The 14,592-nt window shown below is 40.2% G+C and overlaps 1 protein-coding gene across 1 annotated transcript; it reads right to left on the bottom strand.

Annotated features, from left to right (window-relative positions):
• Window positions 1–1,508: 1,508 nt before the first annotated feature.
• aif1l (allograft inflammatory factor 1-like) lies at window positions 1,509–14,247 on the bottom strand. The gene is made up of 6 exons (XM_051412938.1): window positions 14,074–14,247; window positions 13,859–13,920; window positions 11,786–11,852; window positions 7,890–7,931; window positions 6,554–6,716; window positions 1,509–3,638 (listed from the first exon to the last, which is right to left on the bottom strand). The coding sequence occupies exons 1-6, from the start codon at window positions 14,096–14,098 to the stop codon at window positions 3,551–3,553; spliced, it is 447 nt and encodes a 148-aa protein (XP_051268898.1). The 5' UTR covers window positions 14,099–14,247; the 3' UTR covers window positions 1,509–3,550.
• Window positions 14,248–14,592: the final 345 nt, after the last annotated feature.

Below are 14,592 nucleotides of genomic sequence, written 5' to 3'. Positions count from 1 at the left end.
ATTTTAACAGCCCAGCTCTAATCAGAAACCTACAGATGTGGTCACCCAAAGCCTTCTCAGTGGTGACCTCTTGTGGTTGCTTGACAATCTTGCCAGAGCAATGAGGTTCTTGTAAGCTCTTCTTGTTCTCATTCAGCGTATCCAAGCTTTGCATATTTAAAGTGACTGTATATAATCTGCTATCCTTGTACAGAGGTTGTTGTTGTTTTTTTTTGCATTTCCCTGTAGGAATTAGAGAAAGGCAAAGCAGACTGAGCTAAAAAATAAAATCCCATAATGCATCTGAATAGTGTCTTTCACCCTTACTGCATCCTAAGTGCTCACTATTTTTAAACTCCATATCTCCAGTCCCCCGAATGCAGGCTTTCTGTGAAGAAACTTGAGTCTTTCCCCAAACTGAGATAACCTTAATAACATCATCAGGGTTGTTTATTCAAGAGCTGGAAAATGCCCTCCAGAACAACAAAACCCAAGTGTTTATAAACCACTCTTTGAGAATAAATATGTCCTTATTTCTCAAAAGGCATGTATAATCTGAGCCACAGATTGTGCACTCTTATCTGGGGTTTGTAAATGGTGCTCAATTATACTTGACATTTGCTGCTGCTTGTACTTAACATTATAATTGTATTGCCTGCTGATAATGATCTAAATTAAGCCCCACAGCACTACAGATTAGAGCAATCCATGAAAAATCTAAAAAAAATGTGATATCAAGGTATCACACTTTTCTATTAAAATATAATCTTTATTATTAAATCTGGGGCGTTCGTGTTACTAATGGAGACAACGTGGTTTCTTGTTTTTAATGAATCCATTTGAGGTAGTTGTTGAGCATGCTATCATTTTCTTACCAGTCAAATATCTCACTGAGTGACCAGTAGATGGCAGTGTCTATGCAAGAGAGCAGATAATGAGGACGATGATGTCCTGCCCTGGGATGCACAGCAGTGGTGCATTCATTATTCCCATGACAGTGACTGACCATTAATTACTATCATTGCATAATGATACAGCTTTTGAGTACTGGTCTTGACTCAGCAGTAACTAGCAAGATAAATAAAAGCAAGTGAGTCTATGATTAAGGCTAATTATGTATACAGTATACTAAAACTTCTAAACACATAGTTGAACCAAACAGACTGAGACACAACATGTGATTTGATAAAGTACATTAAATACAACACAAAACACAGTGGATAATGGCAGACCTAACACGAACCCCAGGGGTTAGTGTCATCAAAATTAGCTGGAGTTTTAATATTTCCTTACACGGCAATCTGAGCACCGTCCAGCTCGTTATTTCTGTGCCTACATAAGCTTCTGGCAGTTTATTACATGCAACAGTGATTATCATTTTAATTACAGAGGTGCTTATTATAATCCTACTGGATCCGCCTGCTAGCATGCTTATTAAAGCATTGCTCACACTATTCCACACCCCATCTTCCAGTGAAATGCAATATGAATGGTCTTTACGTACAACATCAAATGAGTTCAAGCAGCTATTTACTTTTTCATGAAAACATTTTATTGCTCAAGAGTATGTATGTATACAGCTGCACATACATTAAGCAACATGGAAAAAGAAGATGGGAAAAATATGAAATGAAAGCATTATTACAATGAAACAAAGATTCCCACACACAGTTATATCTCCATTTGAGAACGAACTGGAAGATGAATCTTTCAGCACTGACGGCAAAAGATGTGTTATAATGTGACCCGTAGCCTGATGGACAGCTAATATTTATGACTGTGGAGTTCTTTGTAACCTTTGTCAGCTTTCAGCGTACAAGGAAAAGCATTACTGCATTTATGGTTAAAGGTCCCTCTCAGTGTAGTATGTCGTCTCCTGCTATAAACACAATAGTGGAAATGTGTTCCAAACAAACACAGGTTGACTAGTGAACTACCATTTAACCACAATTAAACAGTACACTCTGCCAATTAAAACCTGTTCAACTCGTAATCTTTCACCCAAACAAGATCTCCATTACAGCAATAAAACAATTCAAAACTTAACCAGGCCAGTGTAAGAAGAATTTTAATTCCTTTGGTGTCGGCAAACAATGTGCATCTTAACAACATTAAAAGATGTAATGTACCCATCAGGTATCAACATAATAGTTTAAAACATGTTAAGTGGGTTAAAAATATTACAAGTACCAAATTCACAGTAAATTGTGTGAGATACAGGAAAATTTAAACTGGAGGGACAAACACTGAGGCACAAAATACAGAATTCACAGGACAATGAACCCGGTTAAATAGAAAGGGATGGCTGGCTGGTGAAAAAAATATGGGGGAGAAAGTAAAATCCAAGACAAAGAGAAATTAATACCACACATATGAATTGCAAGACAAGTATGGATTAACCTAAACAGCTTTTTTAAAAATCACTCAATAAACAGGTTAAACACTTGCTGTGACGTAAAAAAATAATTGTAAGAGAAGGGAAAACAAACTACATTTAAAAATACACTCACTCAGAATGTTGTGGAAACACCATATCAATATAATTCAAACATCATTAAAACTATCTTACCAAATAACAAAGAACATTATTTCATGGATTTCTGGAATTAGTGAGCTGAGAGGACTGCTTGAACTGAACACTGTGCACTCCCTCCATTTTCAATCTGTGTTTAAGCTCTACAGTATCTGCATGTTGAGGCACTTGGAAAGAATATGATTGTACTGTGTGTAGTATATTATGTACATTTGTTGAGTTTGTGTGCCTGTAAATCACACTCCTTCCAAAACTAACATGTGCTTAACCTTACAGATCTAAAACTGAGTCGGATTTACTATTCCTTAAGCCCCATACTGAAACTGAAAGCCCCATGGTCAACATGATCTCTTATTCTTGTCTAGTGTGAGTGAGTATTACATAGCAGTACAGTCATCTACGAAAAATGTAAATGTTTTTCAGATCGTGAGGCGGCCATGATAACCTAGTTACTGATTCCAGATCAGTATTCCGACCCAGAGGAAATGGGCTGGGCCTGTAATCTCTGGCACCTGATCTAAAGCGAGACACTGACCAAGATTAGCCTGGCGGGAATCCATCCAAGACCACTGAGGACAGTGCAAAAATGAGTTGGAAAAACTGCTTCTTTTCCTTGTGCTTCTCCGAAAGCATCCTACTCTCACATTAGAATGAATGTGTCCCAAAAAAAAAAAAAAAAAAAACGAAACAAAGGAAGGAAAAACATCTTCCCTTAAAACATAACCATGAAACATTTACTACAAAATTTAATTTCTCAAGCAGATTAACAACTATCAATGCTACATTTTAATTAGGGAAAAAAATAAAAATAAAAAAAGATGAAGGATAATATTCACAGTCAAACATCATTTAGTGAGTTGGGGGCTCAGTCTTCCAAATGACAGACACCTTGCACACACCGTATATCACAAAATAACATCCTTAATCACTGGTCCCACACTAATACAACACTCCACATGTTAAGAGAACGACTCAATTTTCACGCAACCACGGATGGTCCCTCTGCTCCACTAGCAGTCCGGAGGCTGACGTCTACACTTAAGGCAGGCTAGCAATGTCCCGTTTTGGAGGGGGTCCTTCTGGCTTGCAGGGAGAGCCGTTGGCTTTGTCCTCAAAGATCAAGACTCTGTGGAGAGAGAGGCATTATGGTTATCATAAAGAGGCATCATTATGTCAAAGTCATTGGCAGTGGCACTGGATTTTTTATAGCTATACCAATAAATCAATATCAGCTCCAATACACAGTTCATAAAGAATTTGTTATTTGATTGTGATCAACAAGAGAATGCACAGGGACTTGTGTTCAAAACCTGGATGGAGAGCTGCTGTTGAATATTTGGAGCAGCACTGCTAGGTGGTTGCTAAGGTGTTGCTAGGTGGTTGCGGCAGGCCCGTGCTAAGTTTCTGTCTCCCGGTTCTGGGGGGTTTGTCGGGGGCACTATGGGGTGTATGAGTTGGTTCTTTTATGGTAAGTCTGATTGGATACTAGGGCAGACTTCATGGTTGCTGTGGTGTCTTTGGGCTGTAGCAGTGACGCCGGCTGATGTGACCAATGAAATCACCCTGTGTGACAACTGGACAGCAAGCACACTGTAATCAAATGTGGTTATATAGTACTAATCCACTAATCAGTTCAACCGAAATCAGTTTAGACATTCATATATCGAGACTTGGTTTGACGGCTTCAGCACCACGGAGAGAGGCAGGAAAAAAAAATGTAAATATAAATAAGGGAGAAAGAAGGTAGTATTAGAAGAGGTAAATAAGAAAAGTATAAACAATACAAGCAGGGTGTGTGAGTGAGGAGGGATAATTTAGCTCCTGGCGGATACAAAAGGCCACAGTTACAGTTGGGGTATGAACTGACTGAGCAGCAAGTGAAAGGAAAGGAATGAAGGGAAACCACAAAGGGACTGCGGGGAATAGTGGTTTAGGCTGTACACAGTAGAGTGAGCAATCTGACAGGAGCTATTCAGAGCGAATGCCTGTCTTTAATTTCCTTTTTTGGAAAACTCTGCAAAGCTCCACTAAGCCCATAAGGAGCAATGATCCCAACGACGAAACCGGCACTTCTCTCTGGCAATCGCTCTCACCCCCCCCCTTCCTTCACACTGCTTATACCTCCTTCTCTGCAACCAAAAAAGCTGCATGCAGTCGGTCAGGTCACTGCCCACAGTCAACGGTCGACTACTGATTCAATGATGAATCCAATAACGAGGTAAATATTTCAATAAGTCAATAAATTATACATTGTGTATATGTGAATTAAATCTTTCTGGCTGTGTCTCTATTAATACAAAAATATTAATACATTGTTAATTACTATGTATGATTTTCACATATTGCCATGTTAGCCTAATCAGCTCTATGTTGACAGAAGAGCTTATTAGATAAAGTGACCAGCTGACTTAATCTTGTTATTGTGTGCATACCATAGATTGTACAGGTTAAACATATAGTTGCTCTATACTGCAGATTGTACATTTACATTGTACAACATTTTTTGATGGGGATCTTTTTTTATTTTGTTTTGTGTAAAGCCTAAAAGCAACAGTTTTGTAGTCAAGATCCCTCAGAGCTGTTTCTTATAAAACCTAAAATCTGTAAGGCTCGTCTGTCATTAAAACTCTTGGTAAAACAAACTATAGTGACTTTGATAGTGACTTTATTCAAAAGAGCTTTCACAAACTAGGCCCAACTGTGGAGCCTGACCTCAATCATTTTTCTCTAATTGCAACAAAATCAATTGTTGCCCTGCTAAAAGCTTGGAATAACACTATTCTAAAGCCGTTTGGTACCCCCAACCTGCCCCCTCCCCTCTCCCCTCTCTAGAGACAAAAACAGCAGCACACAACAGAGGCGTTGTAGGCCTTTGAGTGAGGAGCGGTAGGCTGCCAGCTGGAGTTAAAAAGGCAAAGAAACAGCAAGATACTCAGCAGCGTGTAGGTAGATGAACCTACATGTTGTTTCCCTTTTTAATCAGAACAAGGAATATGCATACACTACAAAATGTCAGTAGTCAATAGAAGCTCTCTCAAATGAAAACGCCTTGACGTTTATAAATTTGTTGACATTCTTGCAATGTTCTGCACAGTTGAGCTTAAGATTTCACAAGAGGGAACCAAATCCTTCATCCAAAAACCGATCCAAAATGTGTGTAGTAAAATAAACCTGAGATTTCAACATCTGTTGAAATGTCTGGAATACGGAGGCTAACTAGAATGCTAACAAGTGGACAAGTGCGGCTGGGAGGGAATGAGACATTTATAAATAGCGGCTGGGGGATTATGGGATACACTTTTGAAAAACGGTTGAGGGCAAAGGAGGAAAAGTTATGCATTTTTCTCTGCTTGGTGTTTTCGGGATTATGTGATTTGTCTACTAAAGGGTCCAGCCAGCTTAGTCCAGCAGAGCTGACATGCAGCAGCCAATACACTCTCAGCCCGCTGCAAGGCTGCTTTAAAAGGCTTACACTGCTTACACTAACCCTTAACCCTCAAAATGGCAGGAAATATATCACCTTATCCACCAGGGACCATTGGAATAAATTATATAATTTAGAAAGAAATATTTTCCACTGCAAAAGAGGAACTTTGTTGATGGAATTTGATGAGTTTTTAGTGTTTTTGTGAGTCCTGCAACACTGTCAGTGGTTAATCAGCCTATCGTCAGTGACCTAAGCACATGATCCCAGTTAAGGATAAGGATGGGTTGACTATGGATAGGCTACATAGATGGGTTTTGTTGCCATGGAGATTAACGACTAACGCAGCATGTGGGTGAATGACATCATCGCTAGTCATCCCAGAACCCCCTGCTGACGGATCAAACTATTGGCTGACACAGCACAGGATTCATATCCTCCCTCTCAGGGATGTGTCAAACACACGGTGAACCGGCAGACGGTTTATGGACACAACTAACTCTGCATATGTGAAAACGGTCTGTATTCTTTTTATACAAAACACACACACACACTCACACACACACACACACACACACACACACACACACACACACACACACAAAAGGTTAACTTACAGTTTGAGCACAGCTGAGCGCTTTCCGAGCATCATCTTGACAAAGTCCCTGTAGTTGATAGTGTTGCTGCTGCCACCCGTCACCTCAACGATCATCTTTTTCAACTCCAAGTGGGTCTTGGGCACCCCCAGCTTCTCCATCATTCGCTTCAGACCCATCATTTCTGAAAGAAGGAACAGTTGACAAACTTAGCTTAGGTGAAACAATGCAAATCCTCTTTATGTATGTATCAGACTCAAAGTTTGCATTTCTAACAAAAATGAGGTTGTGAGCACACTGGAACTTGATGCTTAAATCCATTAATCCTAAGCATTTTAAAGGCTTACTTACTATAACAATTTCATAAGAGCTGTATAACGTCTGGCTCTGGAGGGAGAAAACCCACCTACGGACCTAAAATGTTTAGCCTGCATTACATACTGGAGGTGTGGGGTTTGAAAGACAGGACCATTTAGGAGACAGTCCAGATGAAAGATGCAGGATTCAGTGTGTTCGGAGCTTGTCCCATACAAAGGAGTAACAATTCTATTTTGGTCTTTTTTTTTTTTTTTAAATCTGTTTCTTTTGAGTTTCCCTAACTTTACAGAAGTGTAACACTAAATCACCTCTTCACAAAAGGCCTTTAGAAAATATAAATGAACTCTGGACATTGTCCAGGTGGCTCCTATTTTTCTAGTGTTTGACTTTAAAGCAACTGATGGAGTGGAATGGAATATCCTTCAATGAAGACATTTATGTATGTATAGTTAGGAAATATAGGTAGCAAAACAAGACTCTAAGAGTCTAAAGAGATAAAAGCACTAGATGAAAAGTCACCAAAGTCACCAAAAGACAAAAATTCATCCTCCACCATCCTCATCCAGCATGGATATCTGTACCAAATTCTATGGCGATCCTTTGAGCAGTTGCTGAGAGATTTCACACCGGATTATAGTGGTGGACCAAGCAACTGACACTGCCAGCGCAAGAGCTACACTGCTAACAAGGCTACAAAAACAGTTGTCATATGGGACGTTTAGCAGCTTTTTTTTAAAAATTTTTTTTAGGACCTGCAAACAGATGCTATATATGCTGTCTGACTCTCACAGACTACAGTTCGCCTCACATCTGCTCAAAAACTAAAAGACCATTCACACTGGTGCACAGTTTGGTGTCACTTTACATGCAAAACACAAACATGACACATGAGCCCGTTCAATCCCTGTGCTCACACTGGTCGGACAACACACGCACAGTATTAATTACTGTTTGTTCGCTCATGTCGACACTTTGCATGCATCAGCTGACAGTTAGTTTTGTGAGGTGCAGTTGGTGTTTTAGCGCTACTATTACTCACCAATCTCTCCTTGGTCATTCAGGTCAAACTCCGAATATTTATCTGCAAAACAAACACACACACACACACACAAGAGATATAAGAGATTATTACTAACAGTGGTAATTCATTCTCAGCTCACACACCACATCCCCCGTGTGCAACATTTTTAACAAACAACAGTCCCCGGCTGGCATCTTATATGTCAGCAAAACTGTTGCCACACGCTGTCTGCGATCTCATTGTCTTACACTCTGCTGGCAGCTGACTTGGCAAAAGGAAAGACACAAACAGCTGATAATGACAGGTGTGTTTTGTGTGTGTGTGTGTGTGTGTGTGTGTGTGTGTGTGTGTGTGTTTGGATTTCTGTCAGTGGGCGGCAGGCAAAGGGCAGCTGAGTGGGGTTGACATGTGAGACAGATTGGAGAGTGAGAGGGTCAGTAAGTTAAAAGGGAACTTAACTTAGAAATATAAAGATGTGTGGGCTGAAGAAATGTGAAGATTAGGTACATCAGTTAAATCTGATTCTTCTAGCCTGACAACATGCAGACAAACCTGGAATAGGTTTCCAACATACAGGCCACGCATATATTCATGAAGCTTAAATGAATAGTTTGTTAAATATGCTCCGCTCTCTTTCTTTCTGAGGGTACCACTCTCAACTCTGTCCGATAAAGTTCAGTTATAAAATCCTGGCGCACAGGGGAGCATCTTCCTGGATGGCTGCTGATAGCTATGTCAGCTGAACAGTCAATCACACTAAACAGTACAGGCGGTTGTACCAGCGACTGGCTCAGAAGTACTTTGGCTGAAATCAGACCTGAGAGTGTCTCGCCCTCCATTGTTAGTTAGTTAGTTTTGTAGTTTGGTCATTTAAAGTGGGGTTATAAAGGTTTGAAGCTGACATGCTGTTATCCTCACACAATGATCTAACGGACAAACTGCAAGTTGACTAAGGGGGCTTATGCACTGTTTAGGGTGCAGCCATAGTAAATATTAACTACAGCATTCTCATTCACATCCAGATCAACTGAAGTTGCTGCAGACATTTTCCCCGCTTCTCCCTAAATTTCACCATCCTCTTTTGTCCAGACGACCACTTTAGTCAGATTACACTAACTATTTCTGTCCCACACTGGAAGCTTTGTGTGTCTGTGTGTGTGTGTGTGTGTGTGTGTGTTGGGAGGGGGAGAGAGAACTGTGTTAACTGTGTGAACCCATGGAGAGTGGGACAGGACAATGCTAACCCTGTTTGTTACTCTGAGGAGTGGGCCTCCACACACACACACACACACACACACACACACACACACAGACACACACACAGACACACACACACACACACACACACACACACACACAGACACACACACACACACACACAGACACACACACACACACACACACAGACACACACACAGAGCCGTTCTTGAGTGGGCCACTTGTCGTAGAGCAGCCTGTTGATCATCTGCAGCAACAGAAAATGGCTCGACTGAACAAAACTTAAGTCTTCAGTGAATCCTCCTGAGCTACATTTCCTCAGCAACTGATGTGACAAAAATGACCATCAGCTTATGAACCGCTAGTCATTTTCTGATATCTGTGATTTAAGTTGGATTTAACTGGAGTAGTTTGATGTTGAGTTTGTCTACCACTCTCTTTGGCAGCTAACACTTGAAGGGGCTTTCCAGTGTAAAAGGAAATAACTGAAAATAAATGCTGATAAAATAATTTAAATGGATGATGACTTCCTCTGCTATTTTGGCCAACAGATTAACAAAGAATTTCCCCCTCCCTTTAAAAGACAGTAACCCCGGAGGGCAGATAAACGCTTTGGTACCGCAGGCTTCTGTTGACTCTAAAAACAACTTCTTTGCTGTTATCTCTCTGTAATATGTGTAGTCTTGTGTAGAAAGTTCTAAGATGTGTGAGAAATTATAATACTGTATGAAAACATGGCACAGATATAGTGAGCTGTAGTCATTTGGCAACTACAAACCACACAGGAACCAATGCATGAAACAACACAATTCTACTGAAATGGTCTTATTTATGTCAGCCATTATAGCATGCAGTGAACACTGATTTAACACTGGCATACGGAGGTAAATATTCCTCATGTAAGTCCTCTCACTCCAAACCTTCCATTAAAAAAACATAAAATCACACACATTTTCATTAACTTTTAAGAACTGATGTCCTCTGGGTTCTGGCAAAGGAACTGGCTAGTGGAGGTGATAAGGAGCACCCATGGCAATAACAGCTCTTGATGATAAACTCCAGCTTGAAAATATGAACTTTAAACTCACTTTAAACTGACTACTGTGTAATAAGTGTCCAACTAGTGATTATCAGACCAGATACCCTCAGACCTGCAGTGAGATTTTCTTCAAACATCAGCCCTTGTTTGTGACTAATTGGGTTGTTTGTCTCTGTTTTTTTTACTATCATGCAAAAAACGCAATGTTCCCCGCTGTGCTGATGTGCTGCTCTAATAAAATGCTGTGTGATTGATCAATCACCTGCTGAGCTGAACTAAACTGAACTGCTGGCATCATGGCTACAAAGCCACCATCGCTGACAGTTACATAAAGTCTAATATTAACACGAATACAGTCAATACAGCTCATTTAAATAGAGGCGCTTTATATTGTTTGTTTGTATCTTGTTGCACTTGTTAACAAACCACTGCAAATTTGTAACAATACAGAGGCAATTTAGGATATTTATCCAGTGTGATTACAAGATGAGCAGCAGAATAAAGGGAGGTTTTCCCGTGCCTAATGCTACATTTCGTAAAAACTGATGAATTACTTCTGACGTTAGTCGAGGCTCTCCTCATTTCAGGTGAGGTGGGACGCCTCCACTATTTCACCCTGCATCTCAGTGTAATTGTGACAGTTTACGAGGTGTATATACTCTTTAAAAGATTCTTGTTTTGACGGTTGTTTTAGTGACAACAACACGTCATTTGCACTTTATTGATATTCTATATTTGCAATCTCTTACTTTGTATCAACTTTCCTTGAGATAAATTAGAATCAGTGATATAAAACAAAGAAAATTATAATTAGATTAATCAAATTAACCAAAAGTGATGTACAAAATAGTTGCTGCAGCCTTCTTATAACCGTTAAAGTAGGCTATGTTTAAAAATGTTTTTGGTCATGAGTTGCACTGATGCGATTTGGTTGGTGGTTCACAGCACAGTGTTTAGATCCCGACCTCTGGGTCACTGGGACAGTATGGAAAGAAAAGGGAGAAGATAGAAAAAAAAAAAAAAAACAGCAACCCTCTCAGGACCTGGGTGTCAGGTCCCCTTTCTGTTTATATATTACTGCTCCATTTCCTCCAGCAAGCAGAGATTGTATGTAGGACGCTGGAGCATGTTTCTCATTTCAAGACATATGCCCCCATATTAAATAAACAGCCTTAGGTTATTCTGTCTGGAAAACCGCAGATAAAAAACCTTGACGGAAAGAGATAACAAAATACCCTACATGCACATAGAGCATACATCTGTGAGATCTGAGCAGTGGGGTGGAGTTCTTTGATAAATCACGCAGTTTTGTTCATGTAATTAGCTCCAAGCTGCAGCCTTTCTTCTATTCCCAGGAGCTATGAATTTACCCAGCAAAGTTCTGAATATTGTAACAACAAGCGGAGGAACGCCCCAGCACATTCCTTAAAGGCCACTGAGGACTTGGCCTTGCAAACCTCTTAGAAATCACAGCGGTCCGTCTTTCCCACAGAGAAAAACAAAATACTGAAGACTTTTGTGTGTTTTTGTGTGCAGACTGCCAACAAACAAACAAATATTGAGGCTAAGACAAAAGCCGGGAAAAAGGAACACGGCCTCACAAAGAGGGCTGCATACTTGTAGATACTAAAACTACTGAGGGAGAGGCTTTGCTTACTTTTGAGGCCTTCCAGTTTTTCCGCCAGGTCTTCTTCATCCCTGTATTTCTGGTCTTCCAGGTATTCCTTAAAAAAAGAGGAAGAGGGGGTGAACAAATGGAAAGTGATCAGATAAAACCGGTTTTACAAGTTTAACTAAAACTGAAACCCCTTAATGGGCCCATTTCGAAACTTCGCTGTGAAACTTCCTGCTGTATTATACAATGTAGAATTAAAAAGGAAAGAGGCCCACGCACAAATTAGAGCATAAAGTACACTGTGCTCTGTCAAATGTGTCAAAAATGTCCAACTTGAGAGCGATGACTCACAATCTTAAGACGTTCTTCCCCCTGGATAGTCATTACTTATCACAGTGTTCATTAAGTGGAACACCTCACAAGGGTGTAAAGGAAAAAAAAAAAAAGCCTGAAGGGAGCTATTCTAATGAAATTATAATGACGCAATCTGCCATGTGGGAGTCTTCAATCGGCGCGGAAGGAAGAGAGGGAGCGAGAGACAGAGAGGGAGGTTGTTCTCTACGTTGACCTCTGTGTGTCCGTCAGCCTCGTAATTAAGGGTGAAGAGGATAAACACCACGACTGCATGTTTATCAGGGATGCCTGACTCAGCCCTGCTGAATCACTGCTGCAACACCCCCACACTCCCCCCACAACCACACACACACACACACACACACACACACACAGGAAATCTCTATTGTTATTATCTCTACAGAGAAGGTTTCACAATGCAGAGGTCAAATACAGAGTGTACCAACCCTCCTCCAGGTGAAGATTCAGATTTTGTAAGTGTTAGAGGAGTTCAACTAACAAATTCTTTCCATTGATTGTTTGGTCCATAATAGGGTTGCAATGCTTATTTTCATTATTGATTAATAATCTAATTCTAATCTAATCCCAAAGGCCAAAGTGATGTCCTTACATGTCTTGCTTTGTCCACAAAAACAAAGACAAACAAACAAAGTTTACAATCATCGAGTTGAAAACAGAGAATTTGGATGTTTCTTCTTTAAAAAATGACCTAAAACGATCAATCGATTATCAAAATAGTAATCAACTACTCGACCTAAAAAAACCTAATGATATTCTGTTAATATGCAAAATTTTAATAAATGTAATTCACATTAGAAAAGTTGGAACCAAGGAATTTTTTGCCTAAAAAAAAACAAAACAGATTACAGATCAATAGACTAACCGATTATTCGATTCATCATTGCAGCTCAACATTATTTATGTGATGAGCTTTTCATACATGAGTAACCACCCGAGATACACAACAGTGATAAGATGTGACAGATCACCCACGTTAATGTGACAGAATGGGAGTAAATGTATATATATTTAAAAAAAACAACTTGGATTTAATCACAGTACAACAGTTATTTTTAGCCTCATAGGAATCCGGAGTCACTTCTCTAATGAGGAAACGAAGGATATTAAAACACGAAAGATGAATCCCTTATGAAGGAACAATGAGTGTGCACAGGAATGTCAGAGGCGCTCCCGGCTGCCCTCTTGCCGCGACCTGGTTTTCCCATGTGGGTGAAGCCGATGACAGGAGGCCACAGCCAGAGTAAAGGAGGGAAAACAGAGATTATACAGACATCTAGTTAATCTGCGGGAACTACTACTGGAGTTATCTGACGAGAGCGAGGCCTAATGTTAGACAAAGAGCTCTTTTCAGACACCTGTTTCCCGTCGAAACCCAGGCGGAGAGGGAGAAACGGGGGAAAGCAGCCACCAAAAACACGATTCAAACGCATCTTTTAGCAAACGGATCGATATGATCGGGTCTGGGGGGGGAAAATACTCATGCAGCCATTCAACAAGTGCCACAAAGACTGCAGGGGAAATCGATAAAATGCATCAACATCATCGCCACGGTCAACTCCAATAAATGTGCCTGGCATCACTGAGACAGTTCAAGCTAACTTTATTTTGAAACATCAATGAGGCCGCACGTTCAAAAACAAGGCCAATGCCAAGTCAAGTGTATGCGTGCTCATTAAATTCAAATCCCCGTGAGGTGCCGTTAGAGACGCTGAGGGCAAATAAAGAGACAACAATGCCTACCTGGTTTATTTCTTCCAATTTTTGCCTCTGCTGCTCCTTTAACAGTCCAAAGGCTTTCCCTCCTGCAAAAGGAAAATCACGTTATTTAGATAGCAAGCTGGTTAATATCGACAAGAGGCTCCGCTGTGGACGGTAGCCGGGGTCGGCCTGCTGATGCTCTATTGTAAAGAAGCTTTAGCTAGCGATAGGCATAACGCTGTTGTATTATTCTTTACCTTGGATATTTTTATTTGAAGGCATCCCGGAATTTATCTGTGGTGTACAAATCCAGTAAATGAGGAATATCCGAGCCAGAGGGCTACCGCAACTGTCCGCCGGGGCGATACTCCTATTCTCCGTTAGAGATTGGGCTCAGTGGGCCACTCGGCAATGTTCGGGCACTGCTGTCAACACCGTCGGGCTTAGTTAAGGGACATCCGGTCAAACCTTTCAAAATAAACCCTTGACCCCCTTTTCACAAATAAGGTAAAATTGAGTTTATTCATCGCACACTGGGCACGTTCACACGTTACAGCACCTCCAAATAAAATACGGCAGATACACATTGAAGCACAAAATTAAATATAAAAAAAATAAAGATATAATAAAAAAAAAAGCTCCAGATAGAACACAGCAAATAAGAATAAAAGAAATACACATTAAATAAAATAGAATTAAAAAATACTAGACATAATGAAAAATAGAAACAATTGAATTAGAGTTGTATGTGAACTATATACAGATTCTTTACAGAT

This window comes from Dicentrarchus labrax, unplaced genomic scaffold (genome assembly GCF_905237075.1).
Source record: "Dicentrarchus labrax unplaced genomic scaffold, dlabrax2021, whole genome shotgun sequence".
Taxonomy (NCBI): domain Eukaryota; kingdom Metazoa; phylum Chordata; class Actinopteri; family Moronidae; genus Dicentrarchus; species Dicentrarchus labrax.
The sequence above is the reverse complement of the archived record's forward strand: the minus strand, read 5'-3'. Positions and strand labels throughout refer to the sequence as shown.

Bases quoted from the DNA above. Each gene is read 5' to 3' on its own strand.
- aif1l (XM_051412938.1), bottom strand. From the start codon at position 14,098: ATGCCTTCAAATAAAAATATCCAAG. The intron at 13,921-14,073 runs GTAAAGAATAAT...TTCCTTTTGCAG, and splicing joins TTCAAATAAAAATATCCAAG to GAGGGAAAGCCTTTGGACTG. The intron at 3,639-6,553 runs GTAAGTTAACCT...CTCTCTCCACAG, and splicing joins CGCTCAGCTGTGCTCAAACT to AGTCTTGATCTTTGAGGACA.